General features: G+C 35.5%; 1 protein-coding gene across 4 annotated transcripts in view; it reads right to left on the minus strand.

Moving 5' to 3' along the window:
- CLASP2 (cytoplasmic linker associated protein 2) overlaps window positions 1-14,775 on the minus strand; it is a 168,608-nt gene that overhangs the window by 45,641 nt on the left and 108,192 nt on the right. For all 4 annotated transcript variants that reach the window (XM_058554565.1, XM_058554545.1, XM_058554555.1 and 1 more), the window contains exons 20-23: window positions 9,786-9,956; window positions 9,236-9,343; window positions 3,720-3,826; window positions 207-451 (exon numbers count right to left, since the gene is read on the minus strand). In XM_058554565.1, coding sequence (XP_058410548.1) covers window positions 207-451; window positions 3,720-3,826; window positions 9,236-9,343; window positions 9,786-9,956 — 631 coding nt within the window. The remainder of the gene's footprint in view (window positions 1-206; window positions 452-3,719; window positions 3,827-9,235; window positions 9,344-9,785; window positions 9,957-14,775) is intronic.

Genomic DNA, 14,775 nt, shown 5'->3' on the forward strand with positions numbered 1-14,775 from the left:
CCAAAGCCCCAGTAGATAGTTGTATGTCATAGCTGCACATCCTTCTAGTTGCTGTACGTGGGACGCGGCCTCAGCATGGCCAGAGAAGCAGTGCGTCGGTGCGCACCCGGGATCCGAACCCGGGCCGCCAGCAGCGGAGCGCGCGCAGTTAACCGCTAAGCCATGGGGCCCGCCCCAGGACAATTATTTTTAGACAACACACTTACCTTAGCGTTCTCTGATTTTTCAACAAGTTCTGCAGACCGAGGAGGCCTTCCTTCCTTTCTGACCAGTTGGAACTAGCACATCTATTGAGGACTTCTGCCACATCTTCTGTCTGTCTCATATATGTAGGAATACTACCATTTCGAGAACTATAGGAGCGTTCTGAACAAGCACTAGATGCATCACTGTTGGCATCATCATCTGAATGCATTCCATATGATTCATATCTTCTTCGAGCTGGTTTTTTCTGTCATACATAAAGCCTCTCATTAGCAATAGCTAAAAGAATATACTGGTATTTCACAATTTCTACTGACCACAAAAGGACTGGTTTTTGTTTTAAAATCAGTGCAAAGCATGCTGCTAATCATTGTAATAAAAAAAGTCAATATTTAGTTTTTCTTCAGAAAACATGTTTTAGAAGTTAGTAGAAGATGAAATATTCTTTAACTATGGGAAGTGGTAGAAGCAGAATAAGACTATATGGAAGTTCAGATATGTAAAGTGGAAAGAGCTCAAAAATGTGGGGTTTTTTTTTTTTTTTCTTTCACCTTTTCATGGAAAACCAAGAACTACTAGAGTATAAATGAACAGAAACTGTACTGGAAATTTGAGTTGGTAAGAAGAAAATACTACCTTTTTAAAGGATGGGAATGGATCAGAAAAAACATGTTTTCTCCTATGTAAAGTTCTATTTTTTCCTGTCTCTCTACCTTCTCTTTCTTCTCTCTATTCTCCCTTTACTTCCGCTATTACTTCTGCTGCCACTCTTTCTTCCCTTGTACCCAACACTCCTGTCTCCTAAAGAAGTAAAATACAGATGAAGAAGGATGAGAACCTGTTTTGCTTACTAGCATTTTTAAGAGAGAAGCTCCTTGAAACTCTTCCATGTTTTTCCCAATGTGTCTATATTGTTTATTTCAATAAATACGAGAAAAGATATTTAGATTCCTTCAATTTCTTTACATCTAAAGTTCATTATTTAACTGCTAATTATACCTTGCATATTAAAAGTGAAATGAGAGAGAGTAAAAAGCTAATTTGAGATTTACTTGGAAGAACTGGAAACAAATCTTTATGTACCTGATATCTGAATTTAGGCTGGTGAAAGACATTTCTATGAAATATGTTAAGCACAATAATTTAAAACAGTTACAGGTGGCTATAAATTCTCCACACTCTAAAATCTAAAAGAACTGTAACTTGAACTTAATTCAAAATAGTTTTATAGTGATGTTTCCATCACTAAATGCCTCATACTGATTTAGAAACATCAACTTAATTTAGAATGACAATAATGTGATAGATATTTCCTGTAGTGGGCTCCAGGATCAGTTTTGTTCTAGACATCAGTGTGAATGACATCATCTCATTTGTAAGCAGTAGTTAGACTTAAAGGACAAGAACTCCATAGGACATTCTCTTCAAGTAGTTTCTCCCTACTGATAATCACGTGTATAGAAAAATGGAAGTACGTCTAAGAATTTTATTACTTCTACATGAATTTTTTATAGAAGACTATCATCTGTTAAACTGATGAAGCAGAGAAAAAAAAAGTTATGGTATCATAAGATGTCAGAAAATAGCAATGTCTATACCTTAGTCCGTATGTCTCCTAAGAGCTGAGAGCAGTAAATTTTTAAAGAGAAAAATTGAAAATAATGAAGAACATTTCGCTAAACAGCACAGTGAAGTAGGCATAAACAATGCCCATAACCAGAAACATCAAGTTTTTTAATATATAGATACATAAGAACTGCTTATTAGCAGACTATCTTTAATCTTGCCAATATCCTTTAGTCCAAAGAGAAATATCTAAGCTACAAAAATATTCCCATAACCAATTTTCCCAAAGAAACTCAAGTCTTCTTCCTATTTGGATCCTTTCATTGTTTCCAAAGTTAATTTTATTTCTATAATTTTCCCCCAGGTCCAAATTAGGCTTAATAGTTGGAAAGTCTTTTCCTAAAACTTGATAGTTATAACTTGAATATTTATTCTATACAAATAACGGAAGCAGACAGAATCAAATTATTGGGATTCAGCTTTTAGCCCTGGTAGTTAAATATTCCTCATATAATTCAAACACAATACTATAAGTAATAGTTCAAGAATAACTCATTCAATTCATAAAATTTATGTGAGCAGAATTTAACTGGTAAATCATCCATTTAAAAAGAAACCAGAAAACATAATTTGGGAAATACATGGATGAGGAGTAGTAAATTTAAAACATCTGACTGATTTAATATCATCAGAACAAGATATGAACAATATATCCCATGCCCAAGAGAACAAAGTTCCTACTTAGTTATATTAATTTATCAAAAAAATAATCAAATGACTGAGGTAAAAGGAAAAATTCAGCACATACAGATTGTTAGAGCAGAACTACACATTGATTTCATTTTTTATATTATAGCTACGACAACAAATATTTTTTAAAACTTGTTTTTCAAATCTATGTGGCAAAAATTGTATTATATCAAGACTGGTTAAGATGTGATCTACAGTTTTAAAAGGCATAATATATTTTTTTATTTCAAAACAAAGATGAGTCCTTTTATAAGTCCTGGGTAAGAAACAGAGTAAATGCTTCTCAAACAGAGGATTAATATCATAATTTGAAAGAGGAAGTGTCATACTGAATTGACTTAGGAAATTGGCAAAAGCTAATTACAGTCACTGTTTCAAATGAAACGTCATAATTTTAAGTGAGAAAAACAACAGTGATATATGTACAGCACTCTTATGACAAACTATCACGGATCTGTAGATTATGTTTTTAAACCTTACTGTTTAACATGTCAAGCATAAAGGCCAGGAAGATATCATTTTTTTTAAATAATTTTATTTATTTATTTTTCCCCCAAAGCCCCAGTAGATAGCTGTATGACATAGTTGCACATCCTTCTAGTGCTGTATGTGGGACGTGGCCTCAGCATGGGCAGACAAGCGGTGCGTCGGTGCTTGCTGGGGATCCGAACCCAGGCTGCCAGCAACGGAGCACAAGCACTTAACCGCTAAGCCACTGGGCCGGCCCAAGATATCTTAACTATAATTAGTCTTGAAGTTGTACTTTCTCTCAGCTCAGAAAATCAAAAAAGTAAAGATTAAACAAAATCTTACCCCAAACTAAAACAATCCGTGAATACTAAAGGTTAAGCTAGCCTTGAAACTATATGCTTGCAGTGTACATATTTATGTACTAATCTATCTACCCTTATTCTCTGTGTACTACAGTGCATAAAACACATCACCATATCAAAGATATCAATATTTATATTCCTGACATCCCACCAATTACTACTGGTTCTGGTTTAAAATTCTGACCAATTAATAAAGATTGAGAATTAATTATACTGCTCTGCTTTTTACATGGCCCACATCTGATCTTCCTAGATTTAATCCACAAGAATTTTCCCATCTCCTTTTCCATACTGGTGAACTGGCTTACTCACACATTAGTTTCATAACTGGAACATCTATAATGATAAGGAAATGGATAAGAGTACCAAGGCATCTGCTACCGCCTCCTCCACATCGGAACCTGTGTTCAGGACTCGCATGGCACTGACAGAAGATGATAGTCGGCTCGACTGGCTGATGCCATACCCCGGACCTAATTCATCAGAAGAAGGAAAACAGCTTTGAGAGAGTCTCAAATGTTAACAGCGTCAGGTAGGAAACTTTAAGATCCTTAAGGGGAGAAAAAAAAAACCAATGGGGCAAAGCATTTTAAAAGCAATACTGTATTTATTGGGTTTTAGTTTTTGGTCAAATGAAATAGTAAAGGCAATTAAAATTACTGACAATGTGTGGAAAATAAATTTAAAGAATAGTAGCTACAATACGTTTATGATCAGAAGACAGAAGAAATCATGGCTGGCCAACTAAGGGCTTGCAAGTCTATAGCCCTGTAATTAATCCAGCTCTATCAGTCAGGCAAATCTCATCCATATGGGTGAGCCCAGAACAAAGATCAATCCTCAAACCAGTAATGATTAGGGAGCTCGATGAAGCCACACTAGGAATTTGCAAAGGAAAACTCTCCAATTATTTTCTTTCCTCCTTCAAGATAGGCTGATTTCATTCTATAACTAAGACATATTTGATATTTGTTAAGCACCTACTATGCGCCAGACATTCTGAGGTATGTAAAGACAAACCAGAGATGAATTCTCCCCCATCAACTACTTTCTACACCATCATCTACAATTAAAACACTTCATCCACCATTTTGGTTTTTTTTTTTTTAAACATACGTACAAAGATGAAGTACATAACTGAGAACATAAAACAATTCTATTTTTAGAAATAACATAACTTAGGTTATACAAAAGAAAAATGTCCATCTACCAGGAGAAAAAGGCTCAAACAAGGTTGCTAGAGGAGAAAAAGTTACTTGGGGGAAAATAAAAAAAACACAAATGATTTATTCTCCAGAAATTAAACTTAAATAAAAACAAATCGATTTTAAAACATAAATATTATTCAATGGAAACTGAAAAGGACAAAAATTTGAGATGAATGCACAGATGATAGTGAAAATGTACTCATCCTTCACCTGAGGCCCCATATACATCGGGGGCGTAGAGGGCACCAGTAGATCTGGAATGGTGTCTGGAGGCTGGAATAACAGGACCATACAAACCTCATCTATTACCACAGAAACACGGAATAGTGGCAGCACTAGTCAGGCAAGGAGAGTTAGTTAACACTGGTATCACTATTAATTGTTAGGGATCAGAATATTGCCAAATAGGGCAACTGAACATGAGCACTGCAATATTATCCTTGACACACAACAGATCTTACACCTAAGAGGACAGACATAAGCCCACAGGAGACAAAAAAGCAAGTAATCAAATGGAAGGAAATGTCAAAAGTACAAGCATGGAACAAAAAAATGAACACTGTAGTTTAAAAAAAAAACCACTATGGTAACTAGTAACCAATAATAATCCTATCGTCTATAATCCTGAACCCAGTGAGGCAGTTATAACTACTCCATTTTAGAGATGGGTAAACTAAAGCATAGAGAGAAATTAATTAATTTGATCAAAGCCACATACCAGTAAGTGATACACCTCAGTATCTGTATTCTTTCAAGGCCTTTGCTCTTAAACAGTACACATACCATCTTCACATTGTTCAAAAGATAACATACCTCATTTATGTTAACATAAACATTTTCCATAATGGTTCACAGAACATAAGTTCTGCATTCAGTAGATTATTTAAAATCAAGGCACATTTGAACATCAAAAAAATGAATGTTAATAATTTAATCAAAAAACCTGGAAATGTGTAACATATTTCCCTATATTTATGCAATATCTCTCTAAATTTAAATTCAGCATATATTTTTTTAAAGATTTATTTATTTATTTCCCCCCCAAAGCCCCAGTAGATAGTTGTATGTCATAGCTGCACATCCTTCTAATTGCTATATGTGGGACGCGGCCTCAGCACGGCCGGAGAAGCAGTGCGTCGGTGCGCGCCCGGGATCCGAACCCGGGCCGCCAGCAGCGGGGCGCACGCACTTAACCGCTAAGCCACAGGGCTGGCCCTAAATTCAGCATATTTTAAATTTTAGAGCGTAAAATCCTGATTTTCATAACACCATAAAATCAATCGTTTTCTTACATACAGAAACAAATAAGCCAGGTAAAATTCATTTTAATATTTAATTAAATATATTATTCTTGTTTTAAAAGTTACTCTTCAGATATATTAATTAGAGTAGTTAAAATACTTTTATTACATGAATCACTCTTTCCTTTGCCATATGACCTTAATCAATGAGAAAATCTTCAAAAAGATTGAGATAAAGGATTAAACAGAGAGAATGCTGCACAAAATCTTTGATCAGACCCTAAAAGGTGAATTGTATCATTAGTAAAACATACTAATATACAGTTACTTTTAATTGTACCCAACAGACATAATTTCTAAAATGGTGAGAAAGAGTTGAATCAATATGGAAATGCCTAATGGACGAAAATCTCTGAAAAACTTTACGTAAGCAGTAGTTATCTGCTGAAAAGAACACGTAAGAGGCACCACTTATGTGCTTGTAATAACATAAGCCTTTTTTTTTTTTCTGTGAGGAAGATTAGCCCTGAACTAACAACTATTGCCAATCCTCCTCTTTTTGCTGAAGAAGATTGGCCCTGGGCTAACATCCGTGCCCATCCTCCACTTTATATGTGGGACGCCTGCCACAGCATGGCCTGACAAGCAGTGCGCAGGTCCACGCCGGGGATCCGAACCTGCAAACCCCGGCCGCTGAAGCAGAGCATGTGAACTTCACCACTATGCCACCAGGCCGGCCCCGATAAGCCTTTTTTTGAATCTTGGTTCCAGAAATAAATGGAAACTAAGGGTGCATGTTCCAGAGAAGTTCAGCTTTGCTCAGCTCTGATTTATTTCTGATGCTTTAGCGCCCTCACACTGGCCCTGGCTATAACTGAATGGATGGCAAGCTATGGGATTTATCTGCTAAATGGCAACATTCAAGTCAGAGGTGAGAAAAGGATTCACCAAACAAACAAAAGGACATGAGAATGTAGGCAAATACAGCAGAAAATGGGAATGGGGAGGATGACCTGATCTCTGGGAATGCTATTCTTCCTCCCTGTGTAACAAACAGGGCCAATCTGCTACTTTTACTACAGGGTATCCATATGTAAATAAAAGGGCTATAAAAATCAATTCTTCTAAAATTATATGACTAAAAGGTTTAATAATCTTTAACCCAAATAGGATATTTCATTAGAATCAGGAAAACTGCTTTCTGTAATAATAAAATTTAGGTGATTTAAATTGTCAAATGGAGGTTTTGAGACGAATCTAGAAAATTATTGGCTAGACAACACAACCTCTAAAAAGAGACATACTAACAATGTTTATTTCTTAAGTAATTAATGGTTGGTTATAAATTTCCTCTAATCTCTGACTATTGTACAGGTTTAAAAGGTACAGAAACACATTTTGGTTTCTTCTCAATATCTCACATTTCTAATAATTCCTCAGTATTAGCATTATACAAATGCAAGTATAATACCATTAAAAAATCTAAGACCCTTGTCACTAAAGTATAATGAAACTATTTCTAGGTAAGCAATTAGAGCTTCAGGGGGAAGAGGAGGAAGACTAGCAGAGGCAGTAGTGGTGGCAGTGACAATGACCATGATAATTAAGTGCTCACTGTATACCAAGCACTGCCCTGAGGGATTTTTTCATGAGGTCTTTCATTTATAGTGTCTTCAAAACAATCATAGGAAGTACATGCTACTATTATCCTAGTTTTACAGATGAGGAAACCCAGGTACAGAAAAGTTACAGAGCTGGGGTAGGCCATCTGACCCTAGAACACGTGCTCTTAAACTACCACACACCCACTCCACTTCTTTCAGTTCTTCAAGGTGGCATGCTTATTTTATATAAATGTAGGGCTTATTTCATTTTTTAAACATATATATATATATATATAAGGATGTACCAGGTACATATGTGTATCTATATGTATGTGTGTGGTGTGTGCATGTGCATACACACATACAGAGACACTCTATAGACTAAGACTATCGTATATGAACTAAAAAAATCTCTGGCAAAGTACAGAAAGGGAAATTCTTTGGCACCTGGGACTGGAACATCAACAACAAGGGTTGGGCCGGCCCCGTGGCTTAGCGGTTAAGTGCGCGGGTTCCGCTATTGGTGGCCCGGGTTCGGGTCCTGGGCGTGCACCAGCGCACTGCTTCTCCCGCCATGCTGAGGCTGTGTCCCACATACAGCAACTAGAAGGATGTACAACTATGACATACAACTATCTAGTGGGGTTTTGGGGGGGGGGAAAGGAGGAGGATTGGCAATATATGTTAGCTCAGAGCCAGTGTTCCTCAGCAAAAAGAGGAGGAGTAGCATGGATGTTAGCTCAGGGCTGATCTTCCTCAAAATAAATAAATAAATAAATAAAATTAACAACAAGGGTTGACGATATCCCTGTCTGTGTCCCTGGCTCAATGAGATTTTCTAGGCCAGTACAGGACAGCCTAGTGATATATTTGACCCAAATGGCCCAGAGAACAAGAAATTAATCTCTAGAAATTCCACACTAACGTGTCTATCAAAGAAAATAATTCTAATAGATGACGAGTAGAACTATGTTCTCCTTAAGTGTCACAAAGTCTGAAGAGCAATTCTCTAAGTATTAAAGTAATCTACATTTTACGGAATTAAAAGAAAAAGTCTGACATTGTTATAGGTATGCGCATATAAACAAAGTACTAGTTAAAATAATGAAGGACCATGCAAAAATTCTGAAGATTTTCAATGTAAAAAATTCTGCATTTCCAATTATTCTAAAATACTAAAGGTTTAGAAAAAAATCATCTAATATTTTATAATTAAGGTAAATATACTATTATAATCAAGTTCATAATACAGTCTCTATAATCAGGGACAGAAGTTTTACAGCAGTGATATAACATAAGTTAATATATGGGAAACGATAAACTATAAAATACTATAAAAATATTAATCTCTCTCATCTTAATAAGTAGTTCATATATTATTTTGCAGCACTCTTTCTAGTAACCTAAGTTAAATATCTAAGTTGAAATGTCAATATTTCTGTTGAAAGGACAAAAGTATTTATTTTACCAAACTAAACAGTCCATATTTCACTTGAGAGTAAATATTTAAACATTATCTTTAAATTGTATAGGTTTATTTGTTTAAAAAATCTTGAATTTAATATTTTGGAGTTTAAATCTGTGTGATATTTACTTGATTATGAAAGCAATTTGTTTATACAATGTCTGACTTGCTTATTTAAGACAAGTAAATGTCAAAGGAATTTCCCAAACATATAATTTCCTTCTGACTCTTTCCTCAAAAAGACAGAAAAGAGAGCGGCAAAGACACAGTCAACGAAGAAAGCTAAATCCAGGGTATCTGAAGTTATCAGAGGGTAATAACACAAGGGGAAAGCAATGCATCTCACACCTGCCCAAATACTTACCGAGGGGCTGAAAAGAGCGAACAGGACTTGTATCCCTGCTGCTCTCCCGACTGGCTTCCCGGCTGCACCCTTGACTCACACTTGGTCGAGGAATACGACTACTTCGGGCTGGTACGCAGAAACGGCAGCACAGTAAGGGAGAAAACAGAAGGTAGAATTTGTATTTTTGACATTCTGGTTTTATTTTTTTTCTTAAAAACTGATCAATAACTTAAGTTTTTCTGAGGTTAAGAAGAAATTATTCTTGCCAAAGCATTACCAGGAGTACAGTTAAATTTCTTGGCTACAGTTCCCTAGTTTGTTTGAGATTAGAAGGGTAAAATAGTATTTTACTAAAATAAAAAGGCTGCAAATAAAAAGATTTAAAATGTAAATGAATTACACTTTCAGGATAAGATATCTAATTCAATTTATAACCTATGTTTCAATTCTCTTGAATTTTAAGTTGTCTCTCTCTAACTTATAAGTGCCTAACTGAAGTCTTCAATGCTACCAAAGCCTGAAATACAAAAGAAAGAAAAGGTCTCAAGTCTCAAAGAGAAAATCTTACCCACTGAGAGTCTAGATGGACTAGCCTCTCTGCTACAGCCCTGGCTCCGTGGTATCTTGCTTCTCTTCTGTGCTGAGGCTGAATTGACTAGGACTCTTTGAACACCAGAGGTCACGGTGGAGAGGGCTGTCGTGGTCAGAACTCTTCCTGGAGACCCAGACCGGCTGCCAGCTGAACGCCAAACACATATACAAATGTTAAGATATGAACTCCAAGAGAATTGTTGAAAGGATAAAAATTCAAGAAACACATCTGAGAAAACTGTGATAGTATGGCAAGTTCTAAGTTCAAAGGAAATGGACTGAGGAAGACTTATATATAATTGTAACCTGGAAAAAAGAAAGGTATACTATATATACTAGGACTGAATGGTAAATCACACAAAATATATTTTGAGTTTTTGTGGGTATAAAATGCTATGTTCAATAAGGACAATACTATTACGATTTTCAGAATATAAATAGTATAAAAGATTTCCAAAGATATAACTTATCTGATAATACATTTCATATGGCTAAAGCTATATATTAAAAAGGAAAAAAAATAATAATTCTATTACTGCTATTATTTTTGTCAAGAATATAATAATGAAAATGTGCTTCACGTTAAACAGTTTGCCTACGGAAACGCCTCTGAATGGGTATAACAGAGTTCTCTACCTTGCTACTATGTATATTTTAAAATTTTTACAAAATTAAATTTTAAATGTTTACAAAATTGGGCCAGCTGAAAAAGAAATTTGCTTTTTGCTATTTGCCTTCAAACAGGATCAAAAAGGGATCTTGGGCGGCCACAGTCTGAGATTTAGAAATAGAAGTACTGAGGGTAGAACAGGACTAACGGGCAAATGTCAAAGAAGTCACACCCTTTCCAAACTAGTGATTTTCACTCTTGCACTGCAGAGGATACACAGTCAGGGAGAAGAGAGAGAGAGGGAGCTAGACAAAATCTCAGAGATTGGGGCAAGGGTCAAAAAAAAGCTAAGACACATGGTTTTAAAATAGATTCCATGGGTTAACTTTTAAGGTGATGAGCTCCTTGTGGATGAAAACATTTTATGTCTGCGTTGAATGGGCAAATGAACTAGATAACTCCAAGATACAATCTAACTCTAGATTCTGAGTGATAGCATTACAGAAAAGTTAAACTTATACTTAAATAAATCTTCATGAAAGCAACTTTTCCCCCTAGTTGGGCACTTCTCTTAACCAAGAGGGCAGTCACTGCTCACCTTGTATAATCTTACCCAGCTATGCTTTATTTCCACAGAGCAAAGATTAAAGATTCAAATGCCAATGGGGACAGGAAGGGGATGTCAATGACAGAGCAGCGCTGAGTGTATGTAAGGAAGGGAGTGGTGACGTTTTAGTTCCAGCCACCTCTGTCTTGAGGTAATAAAGGCCAGGTTTTGGGATTTTTAAAAAATGAAAGCTTTGAAATTTCCTGATTTTTATCATGTTGTGTAGACCAAATAATACATGAATGGAGGCAGGCTTGATGTTGTCCATGGGCTGCTGAGCTGTGATCCTTGCTATAGTTTTCTTGGCATGGTCTTACTGAATACAATTTAAACTCACGCTTAATTCCTAAACTTTACCAGCACACAAAATGAAAGTTATCTTCCATTGGCGACAGCAATACTGTAAAACACAGCAGTGTTTCCAATGAAATTAACAATTTACTATCTGTGTAGAAGGAATTCTAAATTACTGTAGGGAAGTTAAGCAAGTCTACTTTAAAATGATGGCTCATTTGAATTGTTTCATGATGTTTTAGGCAAAGAATCTTTAAATCAGGTTTCTTTCAGTTATAACCTTAAGGATACTCATAAGGCACCTATTTTCTCCATGCAGCGTCTAAACTAAACATACACACCAAAATATCCAAACACCCAACATGCCACAAACTCACAATGCAAGATAAGCCAATGGAGTATTTTATGGGAACACTTGCAACAATATAAAAAGTATAAATAATGAACTGAACACATATAATATGGTATTCTGTTAAAACTAATATAAATTTAGGAGGTGGACATATTGATAGGAGACTGGAGAATTCCTCGAAATGTGGGTCTATTCAGCAGAGAGGAAACATGCAGTATAGAAGCAGAGTAACCACTTCACCTATTCTAGATTTATTAAATTTATCAAAATTATGCAAGCTCACTCTCTGTATATTTAAATTCATGTCCTCTCCTAGAAAATAAAATCGGCAGCAGTCATTTTGCTTTAATCATTACCCTCTGTTCTCTAATGCCTCCCGATCCCTACCAACAGTGTGATAATTCCAGTGCCTATGACTCATTTTGGAAAGATTTACACTTTAGAAGAAAATATCTAGGCTCTTTCTCCAGCAAAGAACTACCAAGGCTAATTACTTCTTCTAAGAAAACCAGAGAGTTGATGAAAAAGGGCATGATGTACCTAGGGAATAGCATGCTACTAGAAAATATTCTAATTTGCAAAACTTGAAATTGGATACCTAATTTCTCTTGCGCTGCCTAGTTTCAAGCTACTGTCTTATAGTTCTTATGAGATATTTGCAAGGCCTTAAGTCCCTAAGTAATATTATTAAAGCTCCTCTGCTTTTGAATGTTTACACCAGTGGAATCAACATGGATAATTTTAAAAATTCAGGGTTTTGGTAATAAAATAAAGACAGGCCAAAGAAAAATCATAATTGGCAATTTTTGCCCCCCTATGGCTATAAAATGATGGAATATTATATGTTAAGAATTTCTGCTGAATAGAACCCGTTCTTGATAATGAAAATAGGTGATCAAACAACAGATGCACACATAAAGTCTATAGATTCTTACCACCAATGGTATTAGCAGATTGTGATCCTGAACAAGTGTAAAGGCAGAATTAGGGTAAGGGTTATAATCCATGAAGAGGGAAGGAGCAGATTTAAAATGGATGGCAGATGGAAATAAGAAAGCTTTAGTCAGTTCTTAGAAAATAAAAAACTCTAAAGCAAAAAAAGCAAACTTTAAAAAAAAAATCCCAAAACCATAGATGTCTGTAACAAAAGCAGTACATTTAGTAGTTTATACAGCTGATAAACTGAAACCAGACACTCACGTACAAAGCAGATGAAATGAAATTGCAAAAGTAAGTGTAAACTCTTCAGCTTTTCTTCTACTGATAGCCTAAAATCTGAATAATTAAATGTTTAAGTTTTTATTATTTAAACATTTAATTTAAAACTACAGGTAAAGAAGAACTACAACATCTTATAGCTGAAGAAAAATTACATGAAAAAGCTACAAATTTTATCTTTCTTAAGATGCACAGGAGAAAAACAAACGGCAGGTGGGTAGGGTGAGGAGACAAAGTTTCTGACAGGCTGTACAATCATTTGTACACAACCAGTCACTACCAACAACAAAAAAAGACACAATCCTTAAATAAATATAAACCTGGAAGTCTCTCCACTGGGTATGCTTTTATTTATTTTGGTTAGCCATCAGAACAACCTGCTTTGATCCAAGAGATTTTTTTTTTTTTTTTTTGCTAAATAGTGATATAAAAATATGGAAAGAACACGCAATCCCTAACGACTTACTTGACAACAAAGTGAAGATGGAGATCACGGGAATATTTCTGTGCAAATATGTTGTAAAGAAACTTGCATCAAATTATATGGGGCCACAGTATCTCTTTTCAAAAGAATTTAGAATGGAACATACAGTCATTTAAATAAATTAGCAAGCAGACAGACAAACAAAAACCTCTCCAAGATGATTTAAAACCTAAGTGATTTTGTAGTGGTCGAAGTCTTCTGATCTTAAGATCCTACTAGGTCTAAAAAGCCTATCCCTATGTTCTCACACTTTACGAGAGGATTTGAAGTACTGTGGATTGGGTTTCAAAGTGAAAAACTAAATGTAAAAAAAATTATTCTATATTCCATTGAAGTGATCAGTAGTTAAAAGATATCTAAAAGGGAGGTCCTTAAGTAATATATTCATCCAGAAAGCACTTTGAATCTTTGCCCTGAGCTCAGTCTTAGTATTACTTTAGAGGAGAACTAAGTGAAATATCTCACATAAAATTGTTTTATCCTTAAGATAACAGATATGGACAGTTTCTGTTTGCTATCTTTATTTTTCTTTATGCTTTAAGTTTCCTAACTTCACCATTAATTATTTCTTTGTTTCCTGAAGGCCATAAGAACAACAAAGTACAGAAGTACAAAACAGGAGGATAAAATTTAGTTGATATTAGGCTAAGAATAATAGAAGGACAATTTTATCAGCTAAAATATATAATGTTTACACTGGGCCCAGGAATTGTCTTAAGTGTTTTAAATTTACTACATCATTTAATCCTCGAAACAATCCTATGAGATTATCCTCTTTATTTTACAGATGAGTATAGAGAAATACAGCAACTTTAAATAACCTGGAAGAGCCACGATTCAAATCTAGGCAGTATGGCTCTAGAGTCTGTGATCTAAATCAATAGTTCTCAAACTTCATTATAACATAAATCACTTAGTGATCTTGTGAGAGACTGAATTCAGTAGATCTGTGGTGGCATGAGACTGTTTATTTCTAACTAGCTCCCAGATGATGCTGATGCTGGTCTGTGCACCACATTTGGAGCAGCAGGGCTCTAAACGACCATGCTGCACTGCTAAAGATTAAATTACTTTAAAAATTACACTAAAAATACACAAGATCAGGGAAGATTGTGATATCTATTCTTAATCTGGTTAAGAGAAGAGCCCTTACCCAGAGGGCATTTGCCATTTCTCCTATTTGTAAATAATCCTCAACTTGCAAACCAATTTTACTAAGCATTTCTGCTTATTTTTAGGACTCTTGTTGAGTGCTCTCATCACTACTCTGCCTGGACTTTTTGACTTTGGAAAGAGGAGAAGAGGAGAATCTGCTAGGCAGGGCTTGTATAGTCACCACCCTGGCTCCCTCTAAGCCCAGCTCTTTTCCCTGAGTCCAAGATTCAGGAATCAAGTTAAAAAA

The sequence above is a fragment of the Diceros bicornis genome, chromosome 2 (genome assembly GCF_020826845.1).
Source record: "Diceros bicornis minor isolate mBicDic1 chromosome 2, mDicBic1.mat.cur, whole genome shotgun sequence".
Taxonomy (NCBI): Eukaryota; Metazoa; Chordata; class Mammalia; order Perissodactyla; family Rhinocerotidae; genus Diceros; species Diceros bicornis.